Here is a 27,600-nt window from a genome sequence, read left to right on the forward strand (position 1 = left end):
TGTTTTGTGAACTGCCCTGAGACCTCTGGGTATGGAGCAGTATATAAATTCAAATTCAAATATTATAATAATAATAATAATAATAATAATAATAATAATAATAATAAATCAATAAGAATATGTTCAGATCAAAACCTGGTTATAGGATCAGTTACAATCACATGGGTAAATGCTATAAAACTGACCTTCAAACCTTGTGATAAGGAAAAGCAATCTTTATTGAAATAAGCAATTAGTAATCTTTCTAGAATTGATCTGTTGGTCAAAACGGACATCTAATGCTTATATTGTACAGTGGTGGGGCAGATGTTTAAAATTTAAATAAACTACTTTTAACATTTCTGTTCATAGCACTGTTTAACCACTTTTCTTTCTTAAAAAGTGCTTGAAAAATCATCAGCTAATTATAGCACTCCTATTACACACCCAGTGTACCTGAACTATAAACTGAAGCTTATCAATAGATGGTTAGGAAGCTAGCAGCCATAAAATGTGAAGATATTCAATTATAGACATGCTTATATTGGAGACAAATTTCATGTCAACTACTATGACATACCAGCAAATTAAAATGTATGGAATCTACCAAGTGAATCTTTTGTCCAAACTACAAAGGACCTTGCCGGGGAAAAAGCTTAGCCTCCCCCTTTTTTTTGCTTGAATGTCACCATCTCACATTTTGTCTGAGCTAAATGTATCATAGTGACCAAACTGTTCCGACAGAGGTTCTCTTGATCTACTGATGCATCCTCATTTTACTGTCATATAGGTCTTGTTCAGATGCAACAAAAAGTCATGGTTTTTCATTATGTGAATGTCAGGGGGACTCCCTACAGGGAGCCTCCCCCCATCATCCTGACCAGCACTTCGCCCAGCGCTAGCAACAGGTCAGGGGAAAGTGGAATGGAAGGGAGAAGGCTCAGCGAGGCATCAGAGCCCTGGCAACACTCTGGAGAACAGACGGTGGAAGAAGGGCTCAGTGACATATCGAAGCCCCTGCACCACTCTGACCATCTAGGGGAGGAGGGACGGCTCAGGGAGGCGTCGAATCCCAGGCACCGTCCCAGCCAGCAGGGGGGGGGGAAAGGGACACCGCTCCTTCCGGCGCCCGAATTGAGGTGTGCGCCCAAACGCAGGGCAAAGGGGCGGCGTTTCGGGGTGCCCCGGTTATTATGCTGACCCTGAAGCCAACGACGCCATTGCCGGGTTCTGAGAGTGACTAGGCGGTCATGTTTTCTGCTATCTCTGCACTGTAAATAGTATGCACAATAAAACCTTTAAAGACACAACGGACTGGAGCCGCAACAACTCCCTGACAGTGAATGACCAGCAGGAAGTCTCAGGATCATGTGATCCTCATCTCCTTCCCCCTACTTGAAATGTGAAGTGGTAGAAATGTGAAGGTTTTGTTACCAGTTTGTAACAAACCATGGTTTCCTGTTCCATCAAAATCTGAGAAAGTGAGGCATCCAAACCAGCATTTGATAATCTGCGCTAACCCGTTTGTTACAAACCACAACTAAAGCTTTACATTTGCTCCTCTGATGCATACAGGGGAGGGAAATGGAAGAAGGGAAAACATGTGAGTTTGATTATTGCTCTGGTTTGTACACATAACAGCAGACCAAGGTTTGTCTCTACATCTGACCTAGGTCATGCCTTTAGATGTAGTCACAAGGAAAAAATACCTATGCATAGGTCAGTATCGTGCCCATATGATTTTCCTTCTACAGCAGCTCAGGGTGGAAAGAAAAAAGGGGAGGGGGGGTTAATTTATAAAATGCCCCCTGTGCTGTGGTGTTCCTTCTCCCTCTTTCTCTCTTTTTCTTAGGAGACGAATAATATGCTAGGAGATACAATCACACATATCCAATGTAGCACACTGCATGAGCCATAACATGCATTTAACTTTGGATGGTTCATGCCCTAGTATACTTATTTTTTAATTGTTCATTTAGAAATTTAGTTGCCCCACCCTATGTTTTAGGGCAGAGATGGAGAACATAGGGCCCTCCAGGTGTTGCTGGGACTACAGTTCTCAACATCCTTGAGTGTTGGCTGTGCGGGCTGGCACTAACAACAACAACAACAACAACAACAACAACAACAACAACAACAATTTATTTGTACCCCGCCCATCTGGCTGGGTCTCCCCAGCCACTCTGGGTGGCTTCCAGCAAAGATTAAAATACAATAAAATGTCGCATATTAAAAACTTCCCTAAACAGGGCTGCCTTCAGATGAGAACCACAGGTCCCCCAACCTCTGTTATAGGGGAATGCAACACTATTATAAAATCAGGATCAATAAAACCAACAGAATATCCACTAACATAAAATTAAAATACCCAATTCCACCAAAAGCCAGCCCAAACAACAAGGTTTTCTTGTGCTGCCAGAAAGAAGAACATAGGCTTGTATTTTGCTTGAGAATTCCTCACTCTGGGTCCTCATCATACAAACTTGGTACAGTAATAGAAAAAACTGGGGTGCCGTGCCCCAAGCAAATTCTAAAGTTGAGGATCTAAGAACTTGCAGCAGGATGAAGATGAGGTCACAATCGTGTACAACCATTAAGTGTTTTATAGGTTAAATGAAAACCAACATTTTCAATTGTTCTGAACCAACAATTTGGAAGCAAATCAGGGGTCTCTGGCTGATTAAAAATGCTACTCTAGAAAGAAAGAAAGAAAATTAGATAATGCTAGAATAACCTTACCTGCAATCCATCTTGATACTGAACAGCCGCTTGCATTGCTTCCTCAAGCTTGTCAACACGTTCTTTCCATGCTTTATTTAAAGCATCCGAAGCAGAATTTAGCTGCATTTTAAATGGAGATTCAGTTGAATAAAAAACTGGAAGGCAATGTCTATAACCTACATATTAAAATTTAGGATTGACATTAGATTAAGGTTTCTCTATCTGCAATATAAAAATTGTGCAAGAGCTTCCCTAATATTATAATAAGAGCAAGGAACATCACCTAAATCTAGGTGGATATGTCTCTATCACGGACCAGGATCCCTTCCACCCGGGTTTTGGTGGCTTATTACCATACCATAGTTAAATATGTGGATGATTCCACTTATCAGTGCAAGTTAAACCATAAGCTTCATTAGTTTATTTCAGTTCTGCAAAGGGCCTTGAAGATTTCAAAATCAAACTAGAAGCCAGTGTGGTGAATTTTACTTTTGACTCCCCAAAGAACCCTATTTGTTTGCCAAGTATTTAAATTAGGCACCATACATCAGCTTAAAAAAAGAAACACCTTTCTATCCATTTCATATGGGCATAAAATGCTAAACATTTACATGACTCATACCTCATCTATGCTCTTGTTGACTAATGGTTTGTCAGGTTCTCCACATGCTGCTATCAGTTCAGAGCCAAGGCTTACCACTACATCTAAGTCTTCTTGTAACCCATCTATCTCTTCTTTAATAGTCTAAAAAAGAGAAACAAAATGTTAAACTATGTTAAATTTTCCATAATATTAAATTTACTGTAATATTTAAGATTCATTCAAACATTATTTGCTATGCATGAGTGTTTAACTAGCATAGCATAAGACTATGCTGACTTAAAAAATATATTGATATATAAAGAAGATGACATCATAAAGGAGGGAGTTTAAGAGCAGATTTTTCTTCACCCATTGGGCAGAAGGTTGTTGTAGCAGGGGCTTAACAATTCCTCTATATCCAGAACATTACAGAGCCACCTGCTTAGAAAAAGCTTTCAAATCAATAAGCTAACATTGTAGCCATACAGTGTGGAAAAATTACACCATAATGCTAAGAAAATAAGGTGAATACTAGCCTTTTTTAAAACAAATTATTAGGTCTTGCTTCTGAATATTATCAAATAAAAGTGCAATGTGTCACATGGTCCCAGGCTGCTATTATTTCCCTGTAATGAATGTTTATGACTTTTGTGAATAAAGGTTGGAAACCAGAGCTGTTTTAGGCATGTCCAATGGCAGTGAGATTATATTTACTCCCTCTCTTCCACTTTATTCCACACACATCCTACCACAGCAAATCACAAACGGCTTAGGAAAGTCCTCTTACTTCAACAGGCAATACTGGGGAGGGGAGTGCCTATCAGGAACGTAAACCAAAAGACCAAACTTGTGCAGTCATTTGAACACCAAGTTGGGAGGGAGATTGGTCTGGGTGAGTACGGGCAGTATTTTAAGGGTGATTAATGCATGAATTTCCCCCCCCACTCAGTGGGTGGAATTCAACGTCACACTATGCCAATATTCCATCAGCAAAGGCATTTCTGCTTGTCAGGTGCAACTATCTCCCCTTCCCTCCCTCTCCATGCTGTTCTGGGGATTCCCCTGACCCTCCAGAGCAGATCTGTGAGAGGTGAAGAGGGAGAAGAGGGGTGAATCTCTATTGAGCTAGTAGAAGTTCTTGTGCTGGCTTCCATTAGCAAACTGGGTTAACTGAATCTGGCCCAATGCTTGAATCACCATTAGGTGGCTTATAAGGGCATAATAGTCATCAGAAAGAACGCAGAGTCCTGCTGGGTTGAGGCCAAAGGCTTATCTAGTCCAGCATCATGTTCTCACAGATGCCCACAAGCAGGTCCTGTGATTCCCAGGAGCTGATATTCAGAGGCAAACTGCCTTTGACATTGGAGGTAGAACATAGCCATCACCTTTCATCATTACTTCAAATGCATTTCCCCCCATGCAAGTCTTTTCCTTCAGCAGTGCATAGACTCTGAAGAGAAAAGGGGGCATTACTGACTAGTGCAGGAAGGCAAAAAAAATGCAGGCCATGATTACCTGTGGTATTGCATTTGTTACATACAGGGAAACCCAGCCAGATGGGTGGGGTATAAATAATAATAATAATTTTGTTTCTTAAAGAAGCAAAATAAATCCACACATATGGTGCTGGACTCTATGTCTAGTCCTGTCCATATATAATGGGTAATTAGGAGTTCCCACAATGTTAATGAGCTGTGGAGAGCCTTGCACTGGAGACAGGAGGCGACAGCTCAGCGTGGCTCATTCACATAGCTGGAAACAATAGTTTCCAGTTACATCTGAACCAGCCATGATGATTTGTAAAGGAATTTCCATTAAACATAGCATAACAATATAGTCCAAACCACTAACATGCCTATACATGATTGCTAAGAAATACATGGGAGCAGGACAGTAGTCTAAGCCCAACAATTACATTTCACCTACCTCTGCTGCTTCTTGCTGTTGCTTTACCACTGAAGGATCAATTCCAGCTCCTTCTAGTTCTCTGATAAAATCCTGAGTATCCTTAATAGTGGCTATGAGAGCCATGTGATCACACCAGAACTTCTCTGCTAATTCCATTGCATCAAGCAATTTGGCCTCCCTTTCCTCAGCCAGGGTATGGATGTCTTCCCACATAAAGACCATTTGATCCAACTTATCCTGAACCACTAGGAAGCAAAATATACATGGGCAGGTATATAAAGTTCTGATTCTTAAAAGGTGCTTGTGGAAACTTGTTCATACATTTATTTTGAAATGTAAAATTTTGAAGTCTACCTTTAGCAGATATGTCCTTATCAGCGCCTTCTGAACGGGCAATCATCTCCTCTCCACGCTGCTTGAGGGTTTCATAGACTGGCTGAAGTTTTTCAAGGTCGACAGACACGTTCTTATTTTCACCGATCTGTTCTTTAATCTTCTCAACCTCAGCTGAGATGGAAGGTGGTTGCCTCAAACGTTCAACAATGCGTTCTAGGCTCTCGGTGGTCGAATCGATCTTGTCATGGAACTATCCAGACAAATGGGAAGGAGGGAGAGAAGACTGTGTGAGTGACAGATTATTAGCAACAGTTAAACGGAAATGGGTCAAACCAGAAAAAAACCCAATTATAGCTGAATGAACATGCTTAAAGCATCCTTAACTATTTTTGCATACGTGACTTTTTTTGTCTTTCTCAACAGATTTATGATCTTAGTTTAAGCAAAATTTATGCTTCCCAATCAAAGTGTCCAAATCATATCTGTCTGTTAGTGAACTAGGCAGCCTCACAGTACAGACCAATTGTTATCTGTCTCATCATCACCATGTATTAATACCATGTATTAATAGTTTCCTGAACATGGTTTTATAACACGGAGGGAATTAACACATTTTTTCTTACACCTATCCTTAGCCACAATGTGTTATGTCATTGAAAAAATGTCAGCAATTCACATTATTAGTAAGTTTTATCTAATAAATATCTTACTGCATTGGTTAATTACAGTTAACATTATGGGGCAGTGATTCATAGACATGTTATGAACATTAGCATCTAGCTGCTAGGTAGGTAGGATCAGAAAACTATAATGCTGTGGCATTACATTGGAAAGTTGGAAGTTGCTTCCTGCCAAGTCTGACCAAAAGTCACACTGTCCCACCAACACTATTTTTGGCAAAGACACCAGGAGAAACCCTGGACTGTCTTGACACCAATTAGCCTCTTTGATTGTGCGGATGCATGAACAAATCACTATTATGTAGGATACTGGCTTTATTATTCAGGGAAACACAATTTTGTAATTTCCAAATAGGGTAAGAATATTTCCATTTTTTAATTATGCCTTTCCTTCAAGGTTCTTGATGGCACATGGGTGGAGAAGGTTTAATTCACCAAAATACAATGTCCTTAATTCTTTAACAGGTAGGAAGAACAAATTTATGGACAATGATGGGAGTATTCACATATATGGTGACGTAGTGTCTTGGCAAGTCCACTATGTACCTAGAGTCTATTGATTTAAGATAACAACATCCTGCAGTTGGAATATAATTGCTCTTCTAATAAATAATGTTACCTGGGTAGACTGAGAAATAGCTTCGTCCAGTGCCTGCGCTCGCTTTTTGACATCTTCTTTAATTCGACTATAAAGGGCATCAGCTGCTACATACTTCTCTTGGATTGAAAATCCTTCTCGTGGGCTCAGCTCCAGAAGCTGAGGTCCAGTTTTATTCATCTTATCTATATGAGGCTTGTGTTCAGCAATCAACTCTCGCAGTTGCTATAGCAAAGCAAAACACTTATCAGTATCTAACCCTTACATCGCCACATTCCAGCTGTCTGTGCGTCCAACACATTCAGCTGGCAAGGAGGTCTAAACAAACAATCCCATCTGCATGCTAAGACACAGTATAACTCATCCTGGATATATCCATTTAGCCTTATTGTTGTGTTTTCAGCTCTAAGCATATGTTTCCTTTATACTAGAAAATCAGCATTTTAGCCAACCAAGATATTTAAAAGGAACAGAATCTGGGAAGCAAAACAATATAACTAGTCAAAAGTATTCAACCAGTTGTCCGGCACTCTAAATGATTTATTAAGTAATGGCATTCCAGAAGATGCCAAATTGTTTAAATATGATTATAAATAGCTCGCTAGTGCTCGAGTGCTGTAACAAAAGCAAGCAAATCAAACCTCCAAGGTTACATCAAGGAATCATATATAATGTGAAAGATCATACAATATTTTTGAGACCCGCAGAAAATGCTGTGCTTTAAAATGGAAGCAACCAACTGTTGCACATTGTTCAGTTCCTTTTAAAGCATAACTTAATGGAACAAACTGTTGTAGTTTTAAAGTTCACTTTTAGAAGATGCTTCCAGGTACTTTTTCTCTTGTTTGTCTCCAGTTTCTGTTGTATAATCAGTGTGCCTTCACTACTACTCAATGCGGCTTTAGCTGATTTTTCTACCCAGAACACTCTCTATAATTAATCTCCAACTTTGCTAATATGAAGACATGCATGTTTCTCTTTATTGCTGCACTCTGCCTAATCAGGAACATCAGTCTTTAAGGCTGGAGGCAGAACCGAGTAACTGCTGGACTTCATGTTTCCAACATTGGGGGTCAGCCATCACTTCTTTCCCCAAAATCCTGGATACAAACTGAGTCTGCAGCACCTAATCCAATCCAGCCTGCAATCTCTCTTAAAACTGATTCTAAATGCAGACGTAGTGGCCACAACCATTTTTGTTGCTGCCTGCCCCCTCCCCTATCCTCTGCTTTGCATAACTTGCTGACTGATTAAGAGTTCTGTAGAACTCAAAAGATTGTGATATTTTGGCTAGTCCAAATTAAGGTGTTTCCCAACTGTGGATTTTTGGTGTTTTTTTCTTAGGGGACACCACAGCTTGCTTTGCATTCCAACTATTTTGGAGACTGTTGAACATTTTCATTCCTTAAAAACAATATAAATACTGTAATTCGTTCAGGGTTAGGCCACTAATTCACTAATCCACTTTTCACAATGACCGCTCTCCCTCGAGAATAACCTCAAACTTGTGGTTATATTAAAATAGTAAAATTTTGTTTCATAATAAAATGGATTTTGGGTGGTTGTTTTTTAATCAGAGAGAGTAAAAAAATATGTAAAACCTGATAAGTATTGGGCTGGTTTGGTGAATGTGACATGCTAAAGAGAGGGCTGCACTTCTTTTGACCTTTGGAATTAACAGCATTTTATAAGACGTCTGCAAACTTACCCGGTGCTCTTCTTGTTGTTGCTTCAGAGTTTCATATTCAAGGGCTGGTGCTGGAAGCTGTGATATTACTGTTTTTGTTTCCGTTAGCCATGGCCAAATCTCTTCATAAGTCTCCCAGAACTGACTGGCGAGAGACTGAGCTCTTTCGAGCTGCAGGTTCCTCTTAGAGTTCATTTGACAGAGTGTATTATACTTCTGCAAGAGGTTTTCCAGCTTCTTCTATTAAAGAAATTACCAACAAACACCAGCATTTATATTTTGGTTGGAGGCATTTTACAAGATTACCATTGTGGTAGGTGGCTATTCTTGCTATATAACAGGGTGGGCAATCTTTTAGTCCTTTAGGGACAAGTAGGCAGGTGCTTTGGGGGGGGGGACATATCCACCAAGAGTTGTGGATTGAGCATTCTGGGTCCAATTCTATGGAACTCCCTCCTGGCTGATATCAAGGAGGCCCTCTTTCCTGTTGAATTTCGAAAGTCTACTGAAGGCCTTTTTCAATTTCAACAGACATTTCAAGTACGTTTTAAGAACATAAGATGAACCTGCTGGATCAGGCCAATGGTCCATCTAGTCCCCCATCCTGTCCTCACAATGACCTGTGGAAAACCAGCATGCAAGATTCAAGCACAAGAGCACTTCCCCCCTCCTCTGGTTTCCAGCAACTGGTATTCAGAAGCATTGCTGCCTCCAGCTGTGCAGAGCATAGCCATTATGGCCAATAGCCATTGATAGCTTTATCCTCTATGAATTTGTCTAATCATCTTTTAAAACCATGCAAGTTAGAGGCCATCACTGCCTCCTGTGGGAGCAAGTTCCATAGTTTAACCATGCGCTGCATGATGCAGCCAACTTGAGGCAGCTTCAGCTTTCAAGGCACACTTACATCATCTTAGTGGGCTCCAGCGACATGGCTTGGGAATCACTTACGCATGCAGATTTTCAAAGTTATTGGTAAGCAAGTGCAAATCATGCTCCATTACCTTCATGGTTTGTTTGTCCTCTTCCGTGCATGTCTTCATAATCTCATCCCCAGATGCAACAAGCTCTTCTATTGTATCCTTGTGTTTCAAAATCTCCATGGTAAATGCCTAATTACATAATACAATACTGTGGTATTAGGAATATGAGGACAGAGCAAAAGCCTGCACTATAATGGTTTGAAAATTAAATCATGGCAGAAAAAGTAATGGTCATTAATTATTGCATTACAGATGGAATCACATTTGTTCACCTTTTGAACTTGTAGCTGAGCAATGGTCTGGTCACGTTCAAGCCTAATGTCACCCAGAGACATCAGTTTAATTTCAGTCTCCTCAACCCAGGCTAACTCAGTGCCGGCTGCTTGATCAAACTAAAGAAAACACAGAAAAAATAAATTAACAATTCATAAAAAAATAACTTCAACCGGATGGGTAGAGGGTTTAAATGGAAAAGATATTTAAGAAAAGACATTTGATAAGATTGAGAGCTGGGGATCATAGCTCAGTGGTAAGACTGCACTGGTTACATTTACACAGCCCCAAGTCCTGTTTATGAGAACCTGTTTATATTTTGGATATCAAAGCCAGTATAACCCTCAGTTGCGAAGCTGCCTCTGGGCCAGTTCTAGAATGGTGGGTATTTTAAGCTGCAATGCTAAGAACATGTGTTGCAACACCTTTGGGAGGGGATAGAGGATGAAGCGATCAAGGTGTCAATGGCAACAAGATAGTGCCTGTTAACATCCCTGCTAGACCATAAGCTTTCCAGTTTGTGCATTTAGACCTGGAAGAGGAGATGTGGCGTCTTCACTTAGAGATATGATGGAGGATGAGAGAAACTGGGTATTCTTAAAGCGACAGGTAAGGCAAGGCAGAACAGTGCAACATTCTTCAGTGGCATTTGTCAAACACATATCGAGTAAGAAAGGTAAAGATTGTAAGCAGTGAGCCAAATATCTTTGAAAGGCAAGTGTGATGTTTCTGTGCAAAGCTCAAAAATATACGAAAGAAACACAGTGATCATTTACAACAGCACTAATTTGCAACAATATAATTTTCCTCCCTTTGCTGTGATAATTTAATGTAATAGGAGAAAAAAACTTCGCCATACATGAAATTGAAACAAGTAGCTTCAAAGCTTGCTGATGAATTTTTGTTCAGCAGCTGCTTGCTAAAGTTTCCCTTTGAAGTTATTTTGTTGAAGAATAATGACTTTCAGGTCAGCAGCACAGCATCCTGGAATCAGTGCTAGTAGTTACGAGTGTGAGGCTAGGTGACTCGTTGCTGTGATTGAATATAATGCAGCTTATACCCACACAGTTTATTTTTATTTTAAATAAACTCTAGGGTTCTCTGTGACACTGAAGAGTATATCAAAATCAGCTTATTTCAGAAGTGTTACAAAGAGGAAGCAGGAAATGTCAGAGCCACATTATATTTTATACTTGAACCAGAATTCTCTGTCAAAATTCTCACAAACATCAAAGGTAATATAAATACTTGCTTTTCTTTAAACATCTCTTGCTCTTGTCCATCTTTAAGATTATTTCCCTGCCTCAATAGAGAGATTATTTTTTACTTAGGCTAGATCAATGGCATTAAAATCCATGGGCAGCAAAATAGGAATTGCTTCTTGGTAGAAGTTGACAGTCCAGTTGTGCGAATGCAAGTCATGAGTATCTATACAGCATACACATATTTTTTTCCTCTGAAAATCTAATCCTTTCAGAGACCACTAGTGGATTTCTTTCAAATATCATTTCCCGAACATGCATGGAAGAAGAGAGCAACTTCGTGCCCACTGAGCTTCCCCCCACCATGACAATACTACTGGCTGTACCCTGACTTCCACACTCTGGGCGAAGGTTCTAAAGAAGGGAGAGCCCACTGTATGAACCTAGATTAGCACTCTGATCACAAAGGGTTCTAAGACAGAGGCAGAGCCTATACACACACAAAAAGCAGACTCCTCATTTCAGACCTTCCCCTTCAACATGCAGATGGGGCAGGGTCTGTTATCCATCCAAATGTTCCATCCTCAACTTTGTTTCTTCCCTTGGGCTCACCAGACCAGTTCTCAACTGAACTTGAGAGCTTTGGAGAACTTTGAGAGCCTTCCCCATCCTGGTTCTTTCCAAATGCTTTGAAATACAGTTTCCATCACTGGCCATACTGGCTGGGGCTGCTGAGATCTAGAGTCCAAATTATATTGAGGGCACCAAGTTGGAGAAGGCTACTGTAGAGCAATTGGTATGCCCATGAAGCACAATACTTGAATGGTCTAGTTTAAACAGACAAATAAATATACACAACAAGTTTCAATGTGAATCATGTTCCTAAAAGAAAGAGGTAGAGAAACTGATAAGGTGGCTAACTTTTATTGGACCCACTCATGATGGTGGGAGCATATGCAACCTTTAGAGGTCATCAAAATTCTTCATTATATCTGATGCTTTCAACATATGCTGGTTGAACAAGAAATAATCCTATTAAGCTGCTTGAGAAAGTTGGTAATTTACATATTTGTGGTGACAGAGTCACTTCCAACTGAAGGTGAAATTTAATGGATAAGCTGCCATATCTTATTCTTTAATTATGAATCATGACTGAAAAGCAAGTTACGTGGGCTGAGGTTTCTCCATGTTTTTCATGAGTAATTCTTTATCACACTGTTTAATCTATTTGAAACAAGCCACAAACATTTGCTGTCATCTCACATTTATAATCAGAGAAGGTACTTTTGGCCTGGACATTCCGTTTTGAAAGAGAGGCATATAAACTGAGTCATACTAAATTAAAGGGCCAACAAATTAGAAGCTCTAAAAAACAAAAAGAAAACCTTCAAACAAAACACTGGTGTGCATATTAGGCCCATTTTAATGCTGCCCACAACTGCAAATAATGTTTATATTTCCTGCAAAACTGCATCCACTGGCTACTGTACACATCTTTACTTCAACCATTCATTTACACAAGCTGATATATGACCTACATAGCAGCATAAATAATAAGTTACGGGGTTTGAGTTTACAATTCTTTCTGTACTGAAATTCCCACTGAGATCACTGCATGATGCCACTCGTAATGCCTCTCAGTATGAGACTGATCTGTAATTTCTGTGTCAACTAGAAGACAGATGGCTACAACAATGACTGGATTTGTTTTGGTCTAGGACTCCTGTCTGACAACTATGACCAAGCTCTTTTCAAGTTTGGCCCTAGTTCTTGCAAAGACGTAGCATTCATGTGCCAATAACATGAATAGCAGCCTTTTCTTTTGGTACGGATTCCCAGATATACACCCAGATGTATTCCTAGAATAGATAGACAAATATACATATATATTTTTCCTATCACGCATAGACTGAAATGAGATTTATGGTCATTTTTACCTGCTGCGATCTGAAAATGGCAGCATCAATTTCTTCCACTTTCTGAGTTATAGTGTCGTTCACTAATCTGTACCGTTCGTTGTCTTCTGTGATCATTTTGTCTATCCCTTCCCTTGCTCTCCATGGCACCAGTTCAAGCAAAGCACTGCTGACTTCGTTAAGAGTGTCCAGTAAGCATTTATTGTCTTTTGCTTCTTTTTTCAGTGCCTAAAAAAGAATATTTAAGGTTAAACAAATTAAAAATAACACATTGGCACAGAAACAAAATCTGCACAGCTCAAAGGTTCCAGCCATGGAGCTTTTTTGGTCTTCTCCCTCTCCCATCTTCAGTTTTTTTATTTAGTTTAAGAGTACATAGTTGAAATGTTACAGCTGCAAGCCAAAGCTATAAATACCACTCTTTTCAACTCGACTACCTTTGCTTTTGTTACAATCATGCTTGGGACCCCCTAACCTCTCACACTAATCATCAAACATGACCAGGATGTTTTTAGTGTTCACAGGTGAAAAATAGACCAAATATTTCATCCTGATTGAGCTAGTTTTTCTTCTAAGCATGGAAGCTTCGCTGTGCACATGCACCTATCTATCTATCTATGTCATCTATATGACCTACCCACATGATGCTGACACAAGCCTCTAAACTAATAAAAGGTGATAGTACAAAAGAACAATACTCCATATCTCTCTCTCCACCTCCCTCCCCTACTCTGAAATGCATTCTCGAAATATGATAATGCTTCTTGCTTAGCCAGAGGAAGGGTGAAGGGATGTGCATGAGGTGTGAATATATGCAAAAACGTCCCAACTTCTGTGTAGCTGTACAAAGGGAAGTGTCATGCCTGTTGCTCCACCCACTTTTGCCACTGGCATGTGGCCCCCGGAAGGCTGCCCACAAGCAAACACAGTATTTTACGCTCACCTTTTGTCTTTCTTGTGCTTGACTTAACTCTTCACCTTTGGGGACCTGCGCTTCGTACAACTGTAATTCCACCTCAACTTTATCCAGCCAAGTGCAGAGTTTCTCATGAGCTGACTGCAGCTGACCGGAAAGCTGTAGAGCCTGTTCTAAAGTCTTGGACACATCAGAACTCAGCTTAGTTATGTCCTTGTACCTTGTTTTAATGCCTTCCAATTTATCTTGAATTATGACAACTTCATCACCTGCAATGCGAAAGGGGTATTTAACACACTAATCATCTAAAACGAGCAGGATGTTTTTAGTGTTTTAAGTCCACAGGTGAAAAATAGAACAAATATTTCATCCTGATAGAGCTAGTTTTTCTTCTAAGCATGGAAGCTTCGCTGTGCACATGCAGCTTTAGCCCACCCCACCCATCTTATTTTAGATTGGGCTCCACCAAAATAAATCAGGATTCTCTAGGTCAGGGATGAGGAACCTGTGGTCATCCAGATGTTGTTGGACTACAGCTCTCATCTTTGCATGATTATTGGCTGGCTCTGATGGAAGATGGACTCCAACAACATCTGGACTCCCTATCCCTGTTCTATGCCCTGACTCACATCAATTAAGTCATCAGCACAAGCTGGGATCCAAAATGATTCCTGAGTAGGTGTCAGGCAGTATGGTAGGCAGAGCTCAGTACTCATGGCTCAGGGTGTAGCCTGAAGTTCAGAATCGGTCTCTCTGAATATGGGAATAACATGATAGCATTCCAAGCTAAGGAGGAAAATGGATTGCCTTTCCTTCCAACACCGCATGGCAGCATTATTTGACTATATCTTGGTATCTGAAGAAGTGTGCATGCACACGAAAGCTCCTACCAATGATAAACCTAGTTGGTCTCTTAGGTGCCACTGGAAGGAATTTTTTTATTAAAAAAAAACAACTATGTCTTTTCTCCAATATAAATGAAACTACACAAACATTGAGATTTTGTGGTATGTAAAGTAATTAATCCATTAAAATAAGGCAGATAATGAATCAACTGACAGCGCTAATTACAATTAAGAACATTTTCCTCTTTGAGTGGCTATGTCCATGCAATTGCCGTTATACAGAGAGTAAAAGTCAGAATTGAAACTGCACTGTTCGTTATACTATATGTTTATCTTTCAGTGAACAATTCAAGTTCTAATTCTGTAATTCATCTCCTTCTCTCCTCTCTCCCTTCTTCCCAGCCCCAAACTATGTATATCTTGGAAAGTTCATGGAGTTAGAGACTGGAAAATTTAGAAGATGTTGGTCTACAAGCCAGACATGCTGTGTGCAATTGGAATGCAACTTTCCCACAGTACTAGGTCTACTGTGGGGGGAAGCAGCCTCTCTCACAGCAATAGGTAGACTAATTGCTCAGTCATTTTTAAAAAGCTTTTTTTTTACATTTACTACAACATTCTTCTTTACAGCTCTTTAAGCAGTCTATTTAATCCTTCTTTACATCTACTGGCTGAGATCCAAATGGACATGCATCATGATACCACACATTACAAAACTGCTTTAAAATGCTGAAGTGCTACTCAAAAGTCATAAAATAAGGAACTATTAAAACTATAATCCAATTCTTCCAGGACCATGCATATTCAAGTTTGGGGTGGGTGATCATACTCGTTTGCTCTAAAAGGTGTCCAAACTTTTCAAGAGTTTCAACTGAATACTGTACTATAAAAAAAGTCTCAAGTCGCTTTTAGTGTTAAGTTCAAAACTTTTAAGATGCTTCTTTACCACCCTCCACTGTACTTCATTTCCAAATCCCTGAACCCTAAGACTCCCAAAAAGTTGGGTGTCTTGTCCCTAGCAGAACAACATTTCATGATGAGACCTGGAATGGGAACTCTAAGAGAAATAATTTCCAGAGGCAAAGCCATGGTCTATATGCTATTTCCATAAAGGATAAGGCCTTCCCTCTCCCTGACAGAAACAACACATGGAAAGTTAGTTTCCTGTCAGGCATTCTGGGATTTGTAATCCCTATTTTCAGCAGGAAAATATGCTCTGTCAAAGGCTGGTAGCATTTTTTTCACTGTCTCTCCATTTCCGAAATCGAAGTTTCTGTTCTATGGGACAACATCTCTTACCTTCGCTGCAGGATCATTAGCCATAGCCCTGAGCTCATGCCAAGAAACACTGGGTCAGTACCTGCAGCATTGCCCCGGGAATTTGAATACACTCCACTCCAGAACAGTAGCAGCTAACCACTTGTGCTGGCTCATGACATCACCTTACCCCATGGCCTCCCGGCTGATCAAGGAAGCAATGGACTAAGAGAGGAGAATGGGAAGAGTAGGGGCCAAGTCTATTGCTCCCCACAACAATATTAAAACTGGATCCAGTGTGTGCTCAAAATTTACAGAGGGCGAAATCTGTGAAGGCTATTTCACCATTGTTGTTGTTTAGTTGTTTAGTCGTTTAGTCGTGTCCGACTCTTCGTGACCCCATGGACCAGAGCACGCCAGGCACTCCTGTCTTCCACTGCCTCCCACAGTTTGGTCAGACTCATATTCGTAGCTTCGAGAAAACTGTCCAACCATCTCGTCCTCTGTCGTCCCCTTCTCCTTGTGCCCTCCATCTTTCCCAACATCAGGGTCTTTTCACCTTCACCATATATTCCCCAGCAGTAAAGTGAAATTCTCCAACTGTTCAAACATCTGTTAGGAAATTCTCTTCTGAGAAATTTCCTATCAGCCCTAAATTTTCCCAATAGCTCTGCACAGTAGACCAGTAGAATATTATAGCAGGAAGGCTGAGGCTGAGTTAATGGTTTGCCTATTGTCACCCAACAAGTTCATGGCTGTGGTGAGATTTGAACTGAGGACTCCCAGCTCATGCTCTCAACCACTATGCTACACCAACTCTCATTACTGCTTTCTTTTCACATACATACTTACCTGGGAGTAAGCTCTGCTGAGCTCAGTCATGCTTACCTCTGAGTGGACAGGTATACTATTACACTGTAAAACTTTATTACACACTGCACCCATGATTTTAAAGTTATCCCATTACTTATGAACAAAAAGGTTTTTTTTAATGAGCTTTAAAAAGGTTCCAGTAAGAGTCAGTGGGCCCCAAGAAGTTTCTACTTTACTTGTCTTTGTTGTCATAAATCATTAATTTCCTTATGGCTTTCTTACCTGTTGTTTGTTTGAGAAGCTCCAAACCATTTTGTATAGCCTGATCAACATTTTGCTTTCTGAGGAGAATCTCTTCTTGGAGAGCCTAGAACATTTTAGAATGCTTTTATCATTAGAGAAGTCATAATTTAAAATCTATAAAGCTGAAAGTCTATAAGCAGCCACTTATTCTCTCAGAGTGAGAACTGGAGCGGGGTGCGGGGAGGATAAAGGCTTAAAAATAAATGAATAGGATACACAATTAAATGACTATAAAATAAAATATAAAATATGAGATGTAATACGAAATAGTGCTAAAAATGGTAAAATAAAATCAACAGAAAATAAATGGAAATACCAGCATTTCAGTTTGTTGTTTCACAAGCAAGTCAGTATTGTAGTCTTGGACTGCCAGTTTGCTCAGTTTCTCATGAACTTCATTCAGCCAATTCATCAATTCAACTTCATCTTCTCCAAAAATTTGAGCATTGCAATAGGCTTGCTGTAGAAGCTGAGCCCTACTGCCACTTTTCTCTCGAATCTCAGTGTATTGGGCTTCTGAAGAATATAGTTTCTCCTGCACCATTTCCTTATCTTCCTTGGAGCTCAATGCCTTTAAAGCCTGACCAATATTAATAGCTTGCTGCAAATTTTTGTTGCGAGTGGCGATGTCTTCCTCAAAGGCCTAAATGAAGTTGTCAAAGTAGCGAGAAAAAGAAAAGAAAAACAAGCAAACAAAAAAACACACACCATAAAACCAAATATGAAAACAACTCAAGAACAGCCAAAAGAATGTAACTTTGATGGTAAAAAGAAGCATATAAACAAAGTAATTAAAAAATGTGTTGGGGGGAATAATCCACTTTTGATTTACAAACCATTAAAAAAAATGCCCCAATGAAAGGGACATTAAGATCTTACTTTATGTTGAGAAATCTGCTGTTGTAGTTTGGAAGCCTGTGTTCCAATGGGTTCTGAATTTGAAAGCCTCTTTTCAGTGATGGTTAGCCACTCAACCAGTGGTTCTAAAGTTTCATGGAATTGCTGTGCTACAGCTGAGATACCTTCCAACTGACGATTCCTACAATATGTGAAAACAAAGCACATTTTGTGGGATGAGGGATGTATGTAATACTAAAAAGTTTTTTAAAAAGAGCTTGGAAAGAACTACTTCAATAGGTTGACTGTATTAGTTCAAAAATCTCTGAACTACACCCAAAAGTAGTTCCCATAATTGGAAGATTATGGGAGACATCCACTTTACTACAAGAACGGGTGATTATGTGATACTGATTTCCCCATATTATTTCACTGAAATTTCTAAAAATAAAACTTGGAATATACTCAGAGCTATTTTCTCATTTAGCTTCAAATGCAAATGTGAATCTTACAATTAACTGGATGAAAATGTTGCTATAGCTCCAAATTAGTTTCTAATGCTGTATCAAGGAGTACATACTACTGTACTGCTAAGTGAATTGCAAACATTTCAGGTACCTTGTTTCTGCTTTGTCAAGCAGGGCATCCCATCTGCTATCCAGGAGGCTCAGCTGTTTCAAGATCTTCTCTTTATCAGCGGGCTCTGCTGACTCTGCAATTTTCTCCCCTTCACGCTTGATTAGTTCAACAGTGGGTCTGCGGTCATCCAGCAATCTCTGGAGAAGCTGGAGACAAAACAATCAAAAATCAAATTGCCAGGAAATGACTGTTCACTACAAGGCTGTAAAAAGATTAAGAGGCAGATTCTTCAAGGTCTTGTTTACCGGCAAAAAGAGGCAGGCTTAAGGGAAGAACTTTCTGAGATGGCAGGAAATTGTGAGGGTGCCAGCAGTATTACAATGCAAGTGCCATAAATTGCATAAATAAGTAATTTCATTATGAGAGTGAGCAAACTGTACCAATCTTAGCATCGGTTGTAAAGGTCTACTAGCATCCTTCCAAATGTTTTCATTCAGATTTCTTTTCAATGCTATCCTGGAAGCTCTGGAAGGGCTACAGATATACAAGCCTTATATGAGGTATGATGTTGACATGTGCCGGGGGGGGGAGGGGGGAATCACAGTGGGATAACACATGACAGTGCTGGGAACTTTTGGGGAAGATTTTCCATTTTGGAAAAAGAAAGCAAAGGAAATTTTCTGCTCCACATAAGAACTCTCCCCATCTTTTCAATACGCTGGTGATGTTTGCAACTATCCAGTGAAATCCAGAGAAATATCTGCCTATTTATTTAGTGCTCACCTTTCAGAACACTTGTGGCCACATACAATAAGATGAACACAATTCAGGGCTTAATGATGCGCCTAAGACCAAATTATTTTAATGGGGAATCAAACATGTTATAACTTTCTCTGGATTGTGTCCCAAATTTTCAGTACAAACATATGATCATTTCGGAGAGGATTATGTTGCGCGCAGCTGCAACTTTGGATACTCACTTTGGCCAGACAGCCTGAGGACTTGATTCACTAAGCATCATGCAGTGATCTTCCCTGAGGGTTGCCTTCTATGTTTCAGCCAAAAATCCCCCCTCCTCTCTCCTACTGCCTTTTGTTAAGACTGCTCAGAGAGCACAACTTCTCTCTGATGCTGTGCATGCTGTGACTTGCTCTTTCCTTGTTCATGTATTTATTTTGAACAGGAAAGTAATTATGGATCTGGTTACAGAGTTTGATGTGCTGTATTTACTCCACAACTGCCAATTCAGTATTTAATATGAACCTTCTTCCCCCCCCCCCGCCGCCTTTTAAGGGAGGGTCTAACTCTCCATCAGCAACAGTGTTACAAACAATTGTTGAAAAATCTGAAGCAGGGGTGTTTGACATTATTAACTGAAGATACAGGCACATCAAGATGTTACCCCCAAAACAGATTCTACAAAACTCTAGAGACGAAAATCAGGAAGTAAGGGGTGGAGCAGAAGGTGACACCAGGCACATATTTCATTCCTTACTAACCCATTTGTATAGGCAACTCGTATATGTCCACACTGAATGGCATATATGGGAAAAAGAGATTAGCTGAGAAGGGGTGGGGTGGAGGGTTGTCAAAATGATGAAGGGGGATTGAAGCCCTGACAAAATTTTGAACTTTATTTCAACCTAAGGGAGTAGCTCTACGATGTTCTCCTTCCTCCTGCCCCCTTTCACAATATCAGTGATGTCTTTTCAAACATCAGATTGTTTTTGATCCTGGAAATAATTTTTTTTTTATCCAGTGAAATGTACATGTGCATGAAATGATGCCAAGACCCAGCACAAATATTCCAGAGTTTTCCTTGCAATATATGCAGAAAACTGGTCCAATGAAATGATTGTTTACTCTGTGATACACGGCCCCTGCCGCCACACCCCCCCCCCCAGTCTGCACCAGTTCCCCACATTTCCCAAAGAAGTGAAGAAAACCACATTTCCCCAGACAAAAGATGCAATCAATGCCTGGATAGGAGACTGCCTGGGAACTCCACTGAGTTCCATGGTGAAAGAAGAACTGGATATAAATTTACATACCAACTATTTGTTATATTTATTGGTCACTTCTCTCATTGAATGAACCAAAGCAACTTAGGGCTCACCCACACTTCCGCTTGCCTAGCCACTTCCCCCCAGGAAAACCCACTGCCTACCGCTGAATCCGAGGCATACAGCTAAAAGGCAGGACTAACAGATCCTGTCCCACTAATATGCTACAGTCTGGGTGCCTCTGTTAAGATGAGTGGAGAATGAAAGTAGGAAAGGGCAAAGCTTTAGAGAGAATTTCAGAGATTGGGTTGAGAAAATTTGCCCTTCCCCTGAAAAAAACCATACACATTCCCCACATGAGCATCCATGACAACCCTCCTAAGTGATGGGATCACAGAGACTATGGAAAGGTATTTTTTTCAGGTTCTTTTGCAACTGTCCCTCTTATAGTGCACGTTTAATACACACTCAGCCACACTGTTATCCAGGCCGCCACATGTTATTACTGTTATTAATTACCCACCATTTATCCTAAGGCCCTGGGTGGGTTACAATATTATAACACAGCTTTAAAAACAGTTTAAAATACCCCACTGAGCAGGTGACAGGGAAAATCTAATTAATCTAAAGATAGATAAATAACTTCCACTCACTTTCTGTTCCTGTATTTGGGCCTTCACAACTTTGAACTCAGCAGATGGAGGCTTCTGATTAGCCACAAGGTCTTCTGTGTCAATAAGCCAACTAAGGATAGATTCGACAGCATCTTGAAACCTCCCACAGTGGAGCAGTGCCTCTTGCAACTGGGCTGCTCTTTGAGCAACCTAACAAAAAAGAAAAAAACATTGTAAATATTATCCTCTTCCCACAAATACCTCTTACTGTCTTTCCAGTCAATCAAACACCCCCTAGGGAAAATAAGAAATGTGAGAAGGAGGAGGAACAATTTAAGGCTAGCAGCTCCTAAACTATGAAGCTCTCCATTGACTTGAGTGACATTCTGTGCACTTCGGAAAATATTTAAAATTGTCTTAATACAGATATGAGCAATACAACATTTTGTACCAGTAGGCCATAGGTGCACAAAGTGTGAGGTAGACCTGCCTAGGGATAATCCCCTGGGAAGCCTAAGTACTTCATGTGCCTCTTCAATGCATGCATCTTTATTTGGGCATTAATATACCAGTAATATAATATAATAAACAAACAATAATTTATTATTTATACCCCGCCCATCTGGCTGGGTTTCCTCAGCCACTCTGGGCTGTATTTTTAAAAGATTAAAAATAGATTACAACATCAGTCATTAAAAACTTCCCTAAACAGGGCTGAAGACAGCTGAGTAGGCATTTTGCTTCAATCAGCATGACACAGAAAGCAGCATGAATTATGTTTTGTAATCCTCTATTTCCTTTAGGCTTTTGACTTCCTACAGGTTTTTTTCCATGGACATTAAAATGACATGGTACCCATGTGACAAAGGGTAGTCGGCTTCTGTAGGAGCTCTACATGAGCACCAGAGCACACATTGAGTTCTGGACTGGGGATTTTGTGCATTTTGTTATGCAGTCTACTACAATAATGTGTAGTATTACTTTGTAGTGAAAATCAGAAATAAGAGCAAAACAAAAACAGCAGCAAACTAAACTACAGTGCAAATACAAGTAATGTACCTTTTTGTTGAGAGTTTTCCATCTTGTGTTAACATCCTCAAGATCACGCTCAAGGTTATCAGTACTAGCATTTTTAGCAGCACTCTGAATAAGGCCTTGACCCAACCAATTTACCTCCTGTTGCTTAACCTGCAGTGGTTCAATCTTTTCCTTCTCGAACACCTTCAGATCAAAAGGGAAAAAAATAAAGAAAGGCAAAGGCACATTTAGATTATTAAGTCTGGAACATGCTGAGCATAAGTAGCGACCAGAGCAGATATCAGTAGTAAAATCACACAGCATGTCGTGAACATAGTGTTAAAAGACAGTATTGCTCTTAATGTGTAAACACAAAACAACTCAGAGTAAATTATATACACATTAACCCAAACAGGAATTAAAAAAACTGCTATTACATAAAACAACAAACACTGTATTTAAAAGGAAGAGACAAACATAGTGCTCCATACTGAATCTTCCTAATATAGATGCTCAAACAATATTTAAAGCAACGTTGTAGACACCTATGTCAAACTGAAGAGGATTACATATTGTGGATAGTAATTGTTCAGATATCTGTTCACAATAGAGTTTGAAAGTACAGTGGTGCCTCGCTTAACAAATGCCCTGCTTAACAAAAGTTCCGCTTAACGAAAGGTTTTTTCTAGCAGAGGTTGCCTCGCTAGACAAATTTGTTTTATGAAAAATTCGTCTAGCGAATCGCGGTTTCCCATAGGAATTGCATTGAAATTCAATTAATGCATTCCTATGGGCAAAAAAAAAAAATTCAAAAAAAAAATTCAATGCATTCCTATGGGATTCGCTAGACGAATTTTTCATTATAAGAAAAGACCCGTGGAATGAATTAAATTCGTCTAGCGAGGCACCACTGTATGAGTAGTAATGGTGGACAAGGGAAATGCTTAAAGTTTGGTGAGGAAATTAATCAATCATCTGAATATGCCCAGCATGTTTCTGTGGTGCATAATGATTTGCATAGCCATTTAAAGATGATGCAGTGCTCTTAGTTCTAATGGGAGGAGCTGGTGTTGGACAGTGTGGCTCCTACAGACTAAGTAAGCAATGAGATGCTGGGCACATGCAGGAAGGGACCTGCCCCAGTCCTAACTGCACAGTGGAGAAATGCAATCGCTATCCAACGATTTGGGGGCCACTATAGCATGGTGAGCCTGGACCTCAGGAATGGCCTGGGAGAATGAGCTGATCATGTGACTAAGGAACTACACCAGCATTCACTTTCTAGATAAGACTAGTAATGGCTATATTGTTTTAGAAGATAATGGGGGAAAACGGGGACCGTGTCCCTTTATTTCCCAGGTGGTCCTCATTGGCAAGAAATTCAAGCACGCTTCACACAATGACATCATAATGCAGGATAACTCAACCCACCAACCTAAGTGATGTTCATTTGAGGACTTGCAAAGGCTAGTGACAGAAAATATTCCACAGGCATCAAATGCTGTTGGTGGTGTTATGAACCCATACAAACTTTGGTCTTAAAGCTTCTTAACTTTGAAGTAGTCCCTCCCCTCCCCCCCCAAAAAAAACAATCTTTTTCTTTTTCTTCTACTACTACAGACACTGTCCTTCGGCAGTAATTTCACTATAGTCAGTAAAATATTGTGAAGACATGGTACTGCAATACTGTTCTAAGCTTTATTATTATAGTGTTACTAGCAAACATGGCTCACATCCTGAATATATATTTCAGCTGCCACTACGAACATCGTTCCCTTAATACAAGCAATGTTAGGGGGATACTACAAGTGTACCTCAGTATGGCTAAAGTTATTCCTCAGAACCTATGAGGCTAGACACTCTAGTAGCTCAGGACACCCAAAATCCTACAACAGTCTGAAAAGAAAGCATGTTTACAGTTAATGTTCCTCAATATCAGCCCTAAGTAATTTTTATGCTCACATAATTGAAAACAAAAATGATAAGAAGCCTCCCCAAGGCAGGATAAACTGTACACCAAAATGGTCAAGCACGACACTAGTAGGAAAGCAGAAACTTGGTGTGTACATAGTGTAAGAAACCCAGATTTTCTAGGATAGTATGCAAACAGTACATGTTCACACCTAAGTTTACATCATAACAGCAGCCAGCACTTCAACACACAGCAAGCACATTTGACACACAGGACAGTGTGTGGCCCATCTCTCCTCAAGGCCTTGAATCCACACTAATAACTGGGAGAAGGGGGTTTCGCAGGGGCAGCGAGGAACTTAAGTCTGAACATGGACAGCTCACACACGTTTGAGTCTACATGCAATAATCCTCAGACACGATGGTGTGTTACATAGTAGCAACCAGGAACAAACAAACAAACAAACACACACACACACACACACACACACACACACATATACACATACACTTGAAGTTTGCAAGCCTTATTTACTAGTATAATGCTACAGTATTTTGCTGCGCTCAATAGCAGTACCTATTTGCAGGACATTGTGGGATTTGTTAAAGGGGGGAGCATTATAAAGCAGAGTTCTGAGGAACAAAGTAGTTGAAAACAGCAAACAGGTCTTACCTTTCCCACAAAATAATATATAAGATGGGCAAGTTCTCTTTAGTTTAGAAAAATAAACAAGGGCTGGTATGCAAAAGCTAATTTACACATGCCCAAGTGTTAGCTCAGTAGTATCTTTGACTGGCAATCGAACAGGCAGGCATATGTACACACCCCAGGTTCCAGAAACTACTTTTGATATTCTCCTCTCTTTCAAAAACAGCTTCCTAAGTTTGAGGTTGCTGTGTGAGAAACACAAGTCCTGCTCCAGTTTAGGCCCATGGAACTAGCAATGTAGTCCTTTCAACTCATCTCTCTTCTTCTATTTCAGATGTTCATATCTTTTTAAGACAATTCCATTAACAGTCCAAACCAAGTCGTTCACCTTGATTTGTTGTTTAAATACACACAGTACCCACTCACAAAAGTAGGAATTGAGGCTGGAGTTTGCCAGAACAGCTTAGCAACAAGTCCTAAAATAACTCAGGGCACAACCAGATCAGTGACCAAAAACAAAAAGAACAAAATTAAAGACTTCACAAGCTCCCCATGCTTATTACAAAGCTGTTTTCTACTTCCTTACTTCATTCACCGCTCAGTAAATGTTACAAGATCTCTTGTAAAAAAAAATCCCCTGCAACTTTAGGACTACTTTTTGGCATGAAGATGCAAGGAAACAATTTCAGTACGTGCAACAAGCCTTTAATCTGTCTACTTTGGAAACCGCAGCAATCTGAGCATCGTTGTGTATACCTTTATGATGAACAGTGCGATCCTACACGTGTCAACTCAGAAGAAGCATGCCCATTGGGTTTAATGGGCCTTACTCCCATGAAAGTGTGTACAGTATATGGCTGCAGCTGAAATCTGGTTAAATCTGAATAGGGAAGGCCTATCTGCCCTTGAATGGCATTGGCTGCTTGAAACATATTTTGAGGGGAGGGGAGGGGAGGAGGGGGTGCTGAACATCAATGCCTAGTGGAAGCATTCCAAATAAAAGGGTAACAGGCACCATCTGGACAATAAATAGCCATGCAACCAAACAGCTGGAAGCAATCAACCCTGTCACAAGCTGCCCTTAATCAATTTACTGAAGTGACCATCTCGCCAATTTCTGCCTTCTAATAACTTGTTGGGCAAATGCTTCTAAAGGAACTCTTTGGGTAGATTAGCAAAATCTAAACATAAGCATTCATGATGCAATTACAGAAGAAATTTTTTTTATTAAAAAAAACCCACCCTGCAGCATGAAAAGAATGCAGTTAAGTTTGGAATTACCTTATTAGACAACATGCCATTGCACACTGTATCCAAGGTTTGTTCTATCTGCATGCCTGTAGTCCAAAAGCTGAATTCAGCGCTGATTGGATTTGCTTTTTGACAGCATGTGGTATTATTAGTCTCTAAAGCCTGACAGGACAACTCTATTGCACTTGCATGGGCCATATTACTTTCCTCAGTTTCATGCAAAATCACATATTTTACTAAGTCCATATCACTAGCATGTAAAGCTGCATCATCATCATCATCATAAATATCTATATCCTGAGTTGCAAAATCCAGGAGGTCTTTTTCAATCATCCTGTCTTGGGTGTCTAATGGCTCATTAACTTCAGCGCTGTTCCTCACTTCCTCTTTGTCTAAAGTGAAATCATGTTCCCTCTCACCATCCTGGAGCCATTTGGGATGTGCTAAGAGGTCTTCTTTCAAATATGTCAGTGGACTGCAATGTCCATCTCCTTCCTCTTGGTTGCCCTCATAGGTCCATAAAGATTCTTGCTCTATATGTGAAGCATTCTGCAATTTTACTTGACAGTGTCCACTGGTAGGGGCACTTCTGGAGGTAAGCAATGAAATTTGATGTTCACTACTAGAAACGGTAGGAGAAAATGATCCAAATTTACCTACAAACTGATTATCATCTATGGAAGATATGCTCCTAAATTGAGTTTGTTCCCCTTCTAGCACATCTTGTTTTTCTTCTCTTTCTGCTGGAGGACTGCACAGACCAGAGTCATCTTCTTCGGAAGTTAGAGAACTAGTCCCACATTTGACCTGGCCTGTTGCTGCTAAGCCAGACACATCAACAGTCCCAGCAAGTGAGCACTCACTTTTATTTGCATAGTCTGCAAAATTTGGTGGGACAAGCATCCTCCAGGATCTCCTGTGTTCTTTCTTTTCTGTGTGATACTTTGCTTTGGGCAAGCCAGCTGTTCGAATGATGTCACTGTTCAGCTTAAGGGCATCAAAGATCATTTTTTCATCTAGCTTATTGGCTTCCTGTCCTCTGAGTTCAAACACACTAGAGGAGGAGAGGGCACCATTGGAGCACAATGTGCTAAGGTCCAGTGTTCTATGACTATACGGCAAAGTCCGATCTGAGAAATGCCTGGAGGAGAGGCTGCCTTTAGAACCTGAGTCAATCTGCTCATTCAGCCGCACAGTGTCATAGATTGACCTCTGGGGAACATAACAGTCCTCAATATTTATATCTTCTTCTTCTTCATCACCTTTTCCTACACAAGGAGGATTCTGGCGTAAACAGTCTGGCCTGCTCAGCGGCTTCCCCATTTTTGCAGGAATTAATAGATCTAGCACTGCTGCTAGGCTACCTTATTGGAGACACGCAACACACATAAAGTAAAAATAAAATAAAATAATAGAAAAGCAGTTTTTTTATAAAAAAAAGTACAGTAAACTTGCCCTCAGCAGAAAGATGCTTACATACTAAAACACAGGAAATAATTTATGAGGCGGTTAAGGTCGTAATCAGTGCATCTGTGTAAGTTTACCTGGCTGTGATTTAAAACATTTCTCCCCCTGCCCCTAAAATATAAAGTGCTTGAGCTGAAGGGGGGTGGGAGAGGGGAAACAAAAAACAACCCACACCTTTTAATATTTTAAAATACTAACTCAATGCACAAAGACACCAACAAAATGTACAAACCCCCCCAAACCCCAGGAAAATCTTTAAGTGGCTCAAAAGA

The 27,600-nt window shown here is 40.1% G+C and overlaps 1 protein-coding gene across 38 annotated transcripts in view; it reads right to left on the reverse strand.

Annotated features, from left to right (window-relative positions):
- The window catches only part of DST (dystonin), a 299,923-nt gene that overhangs the window by 45,473 nt on the left and 226,850 nt on the right, over positions 1-27,600 (reverse strand). For all 38 annotated transcript variants that reach the window (XM_060272496.1, XM_060272494.1, XM_060272495.1 and 35 more), the window contains 16 exons: positions 22,093-22,254; positions 21,073-21,243; positions 18,456-18,622; positions 17,880-18,039; positions 17,317-17,643; positions 16,980-17,064; positions 13,810-14,051; positions 12,888-13,094; positions 9,748-9,867; positions 9,497-9,604; positions 8,514-8,732; positions 6,827-7,030; positions 5,546-5,777; positions 5,210-5,436; positions 3,323-3,445; positions 2,719-2,820 (listed from right to left, as the gene is read on the reverse strand). In XM_060272496.1, coding sequence (XP_060128479.1) covers positions 2,719-2,820; positions 3,323-3,445; positions 5,210-5,436; positions 5,546-5,777; positions 6,827-7,030; positions 8,514-8,732; positions 9,497-9,604; positions 9,748-9,867; positions 12,888-13,094; positions 13,810-14,051; positions 16,980-17,064; positions 17,317-17,643; positions 17,880-18,039; positions 18,456-18,622; positions 21,073-21,243; positions 22,093-22,254 — 2,856 coding nt within the window. The remainder of the gene's footprint in view (positions 1-2,718; positions 2,821-3,322; positions 3,446-5,209; positions 5,437-5,545; positions 5,778-6,826; positions 7,031-8,513; positions 8,733-9,496; positions 9,605-9,747; positions 9,868-12,887; positions 13,095-13,809; positions 14,052-16,979; positions 17,065-17,316; positions 17,644-17,879; positions 18,040-18,455; positions 18,623-21,072; positions 21,244-22,092; positions 22,255-27,600) is intronic.

The sequence above is a fragment of the Zootoca vivipara genome, chromosome 3, assembly GCF_963506605.1.
Source record: "Zootoca vivipara chromosome 3, rZooViv1.1, whole genome shotgun sequence".
Taxonomy (NCBI): domain Eukaryota; kingdom Metazoa; phylum Chordata; class Lepidosauria; order Squamata; family Lacertidae; genus Zootoca; species Zootoca vivipara.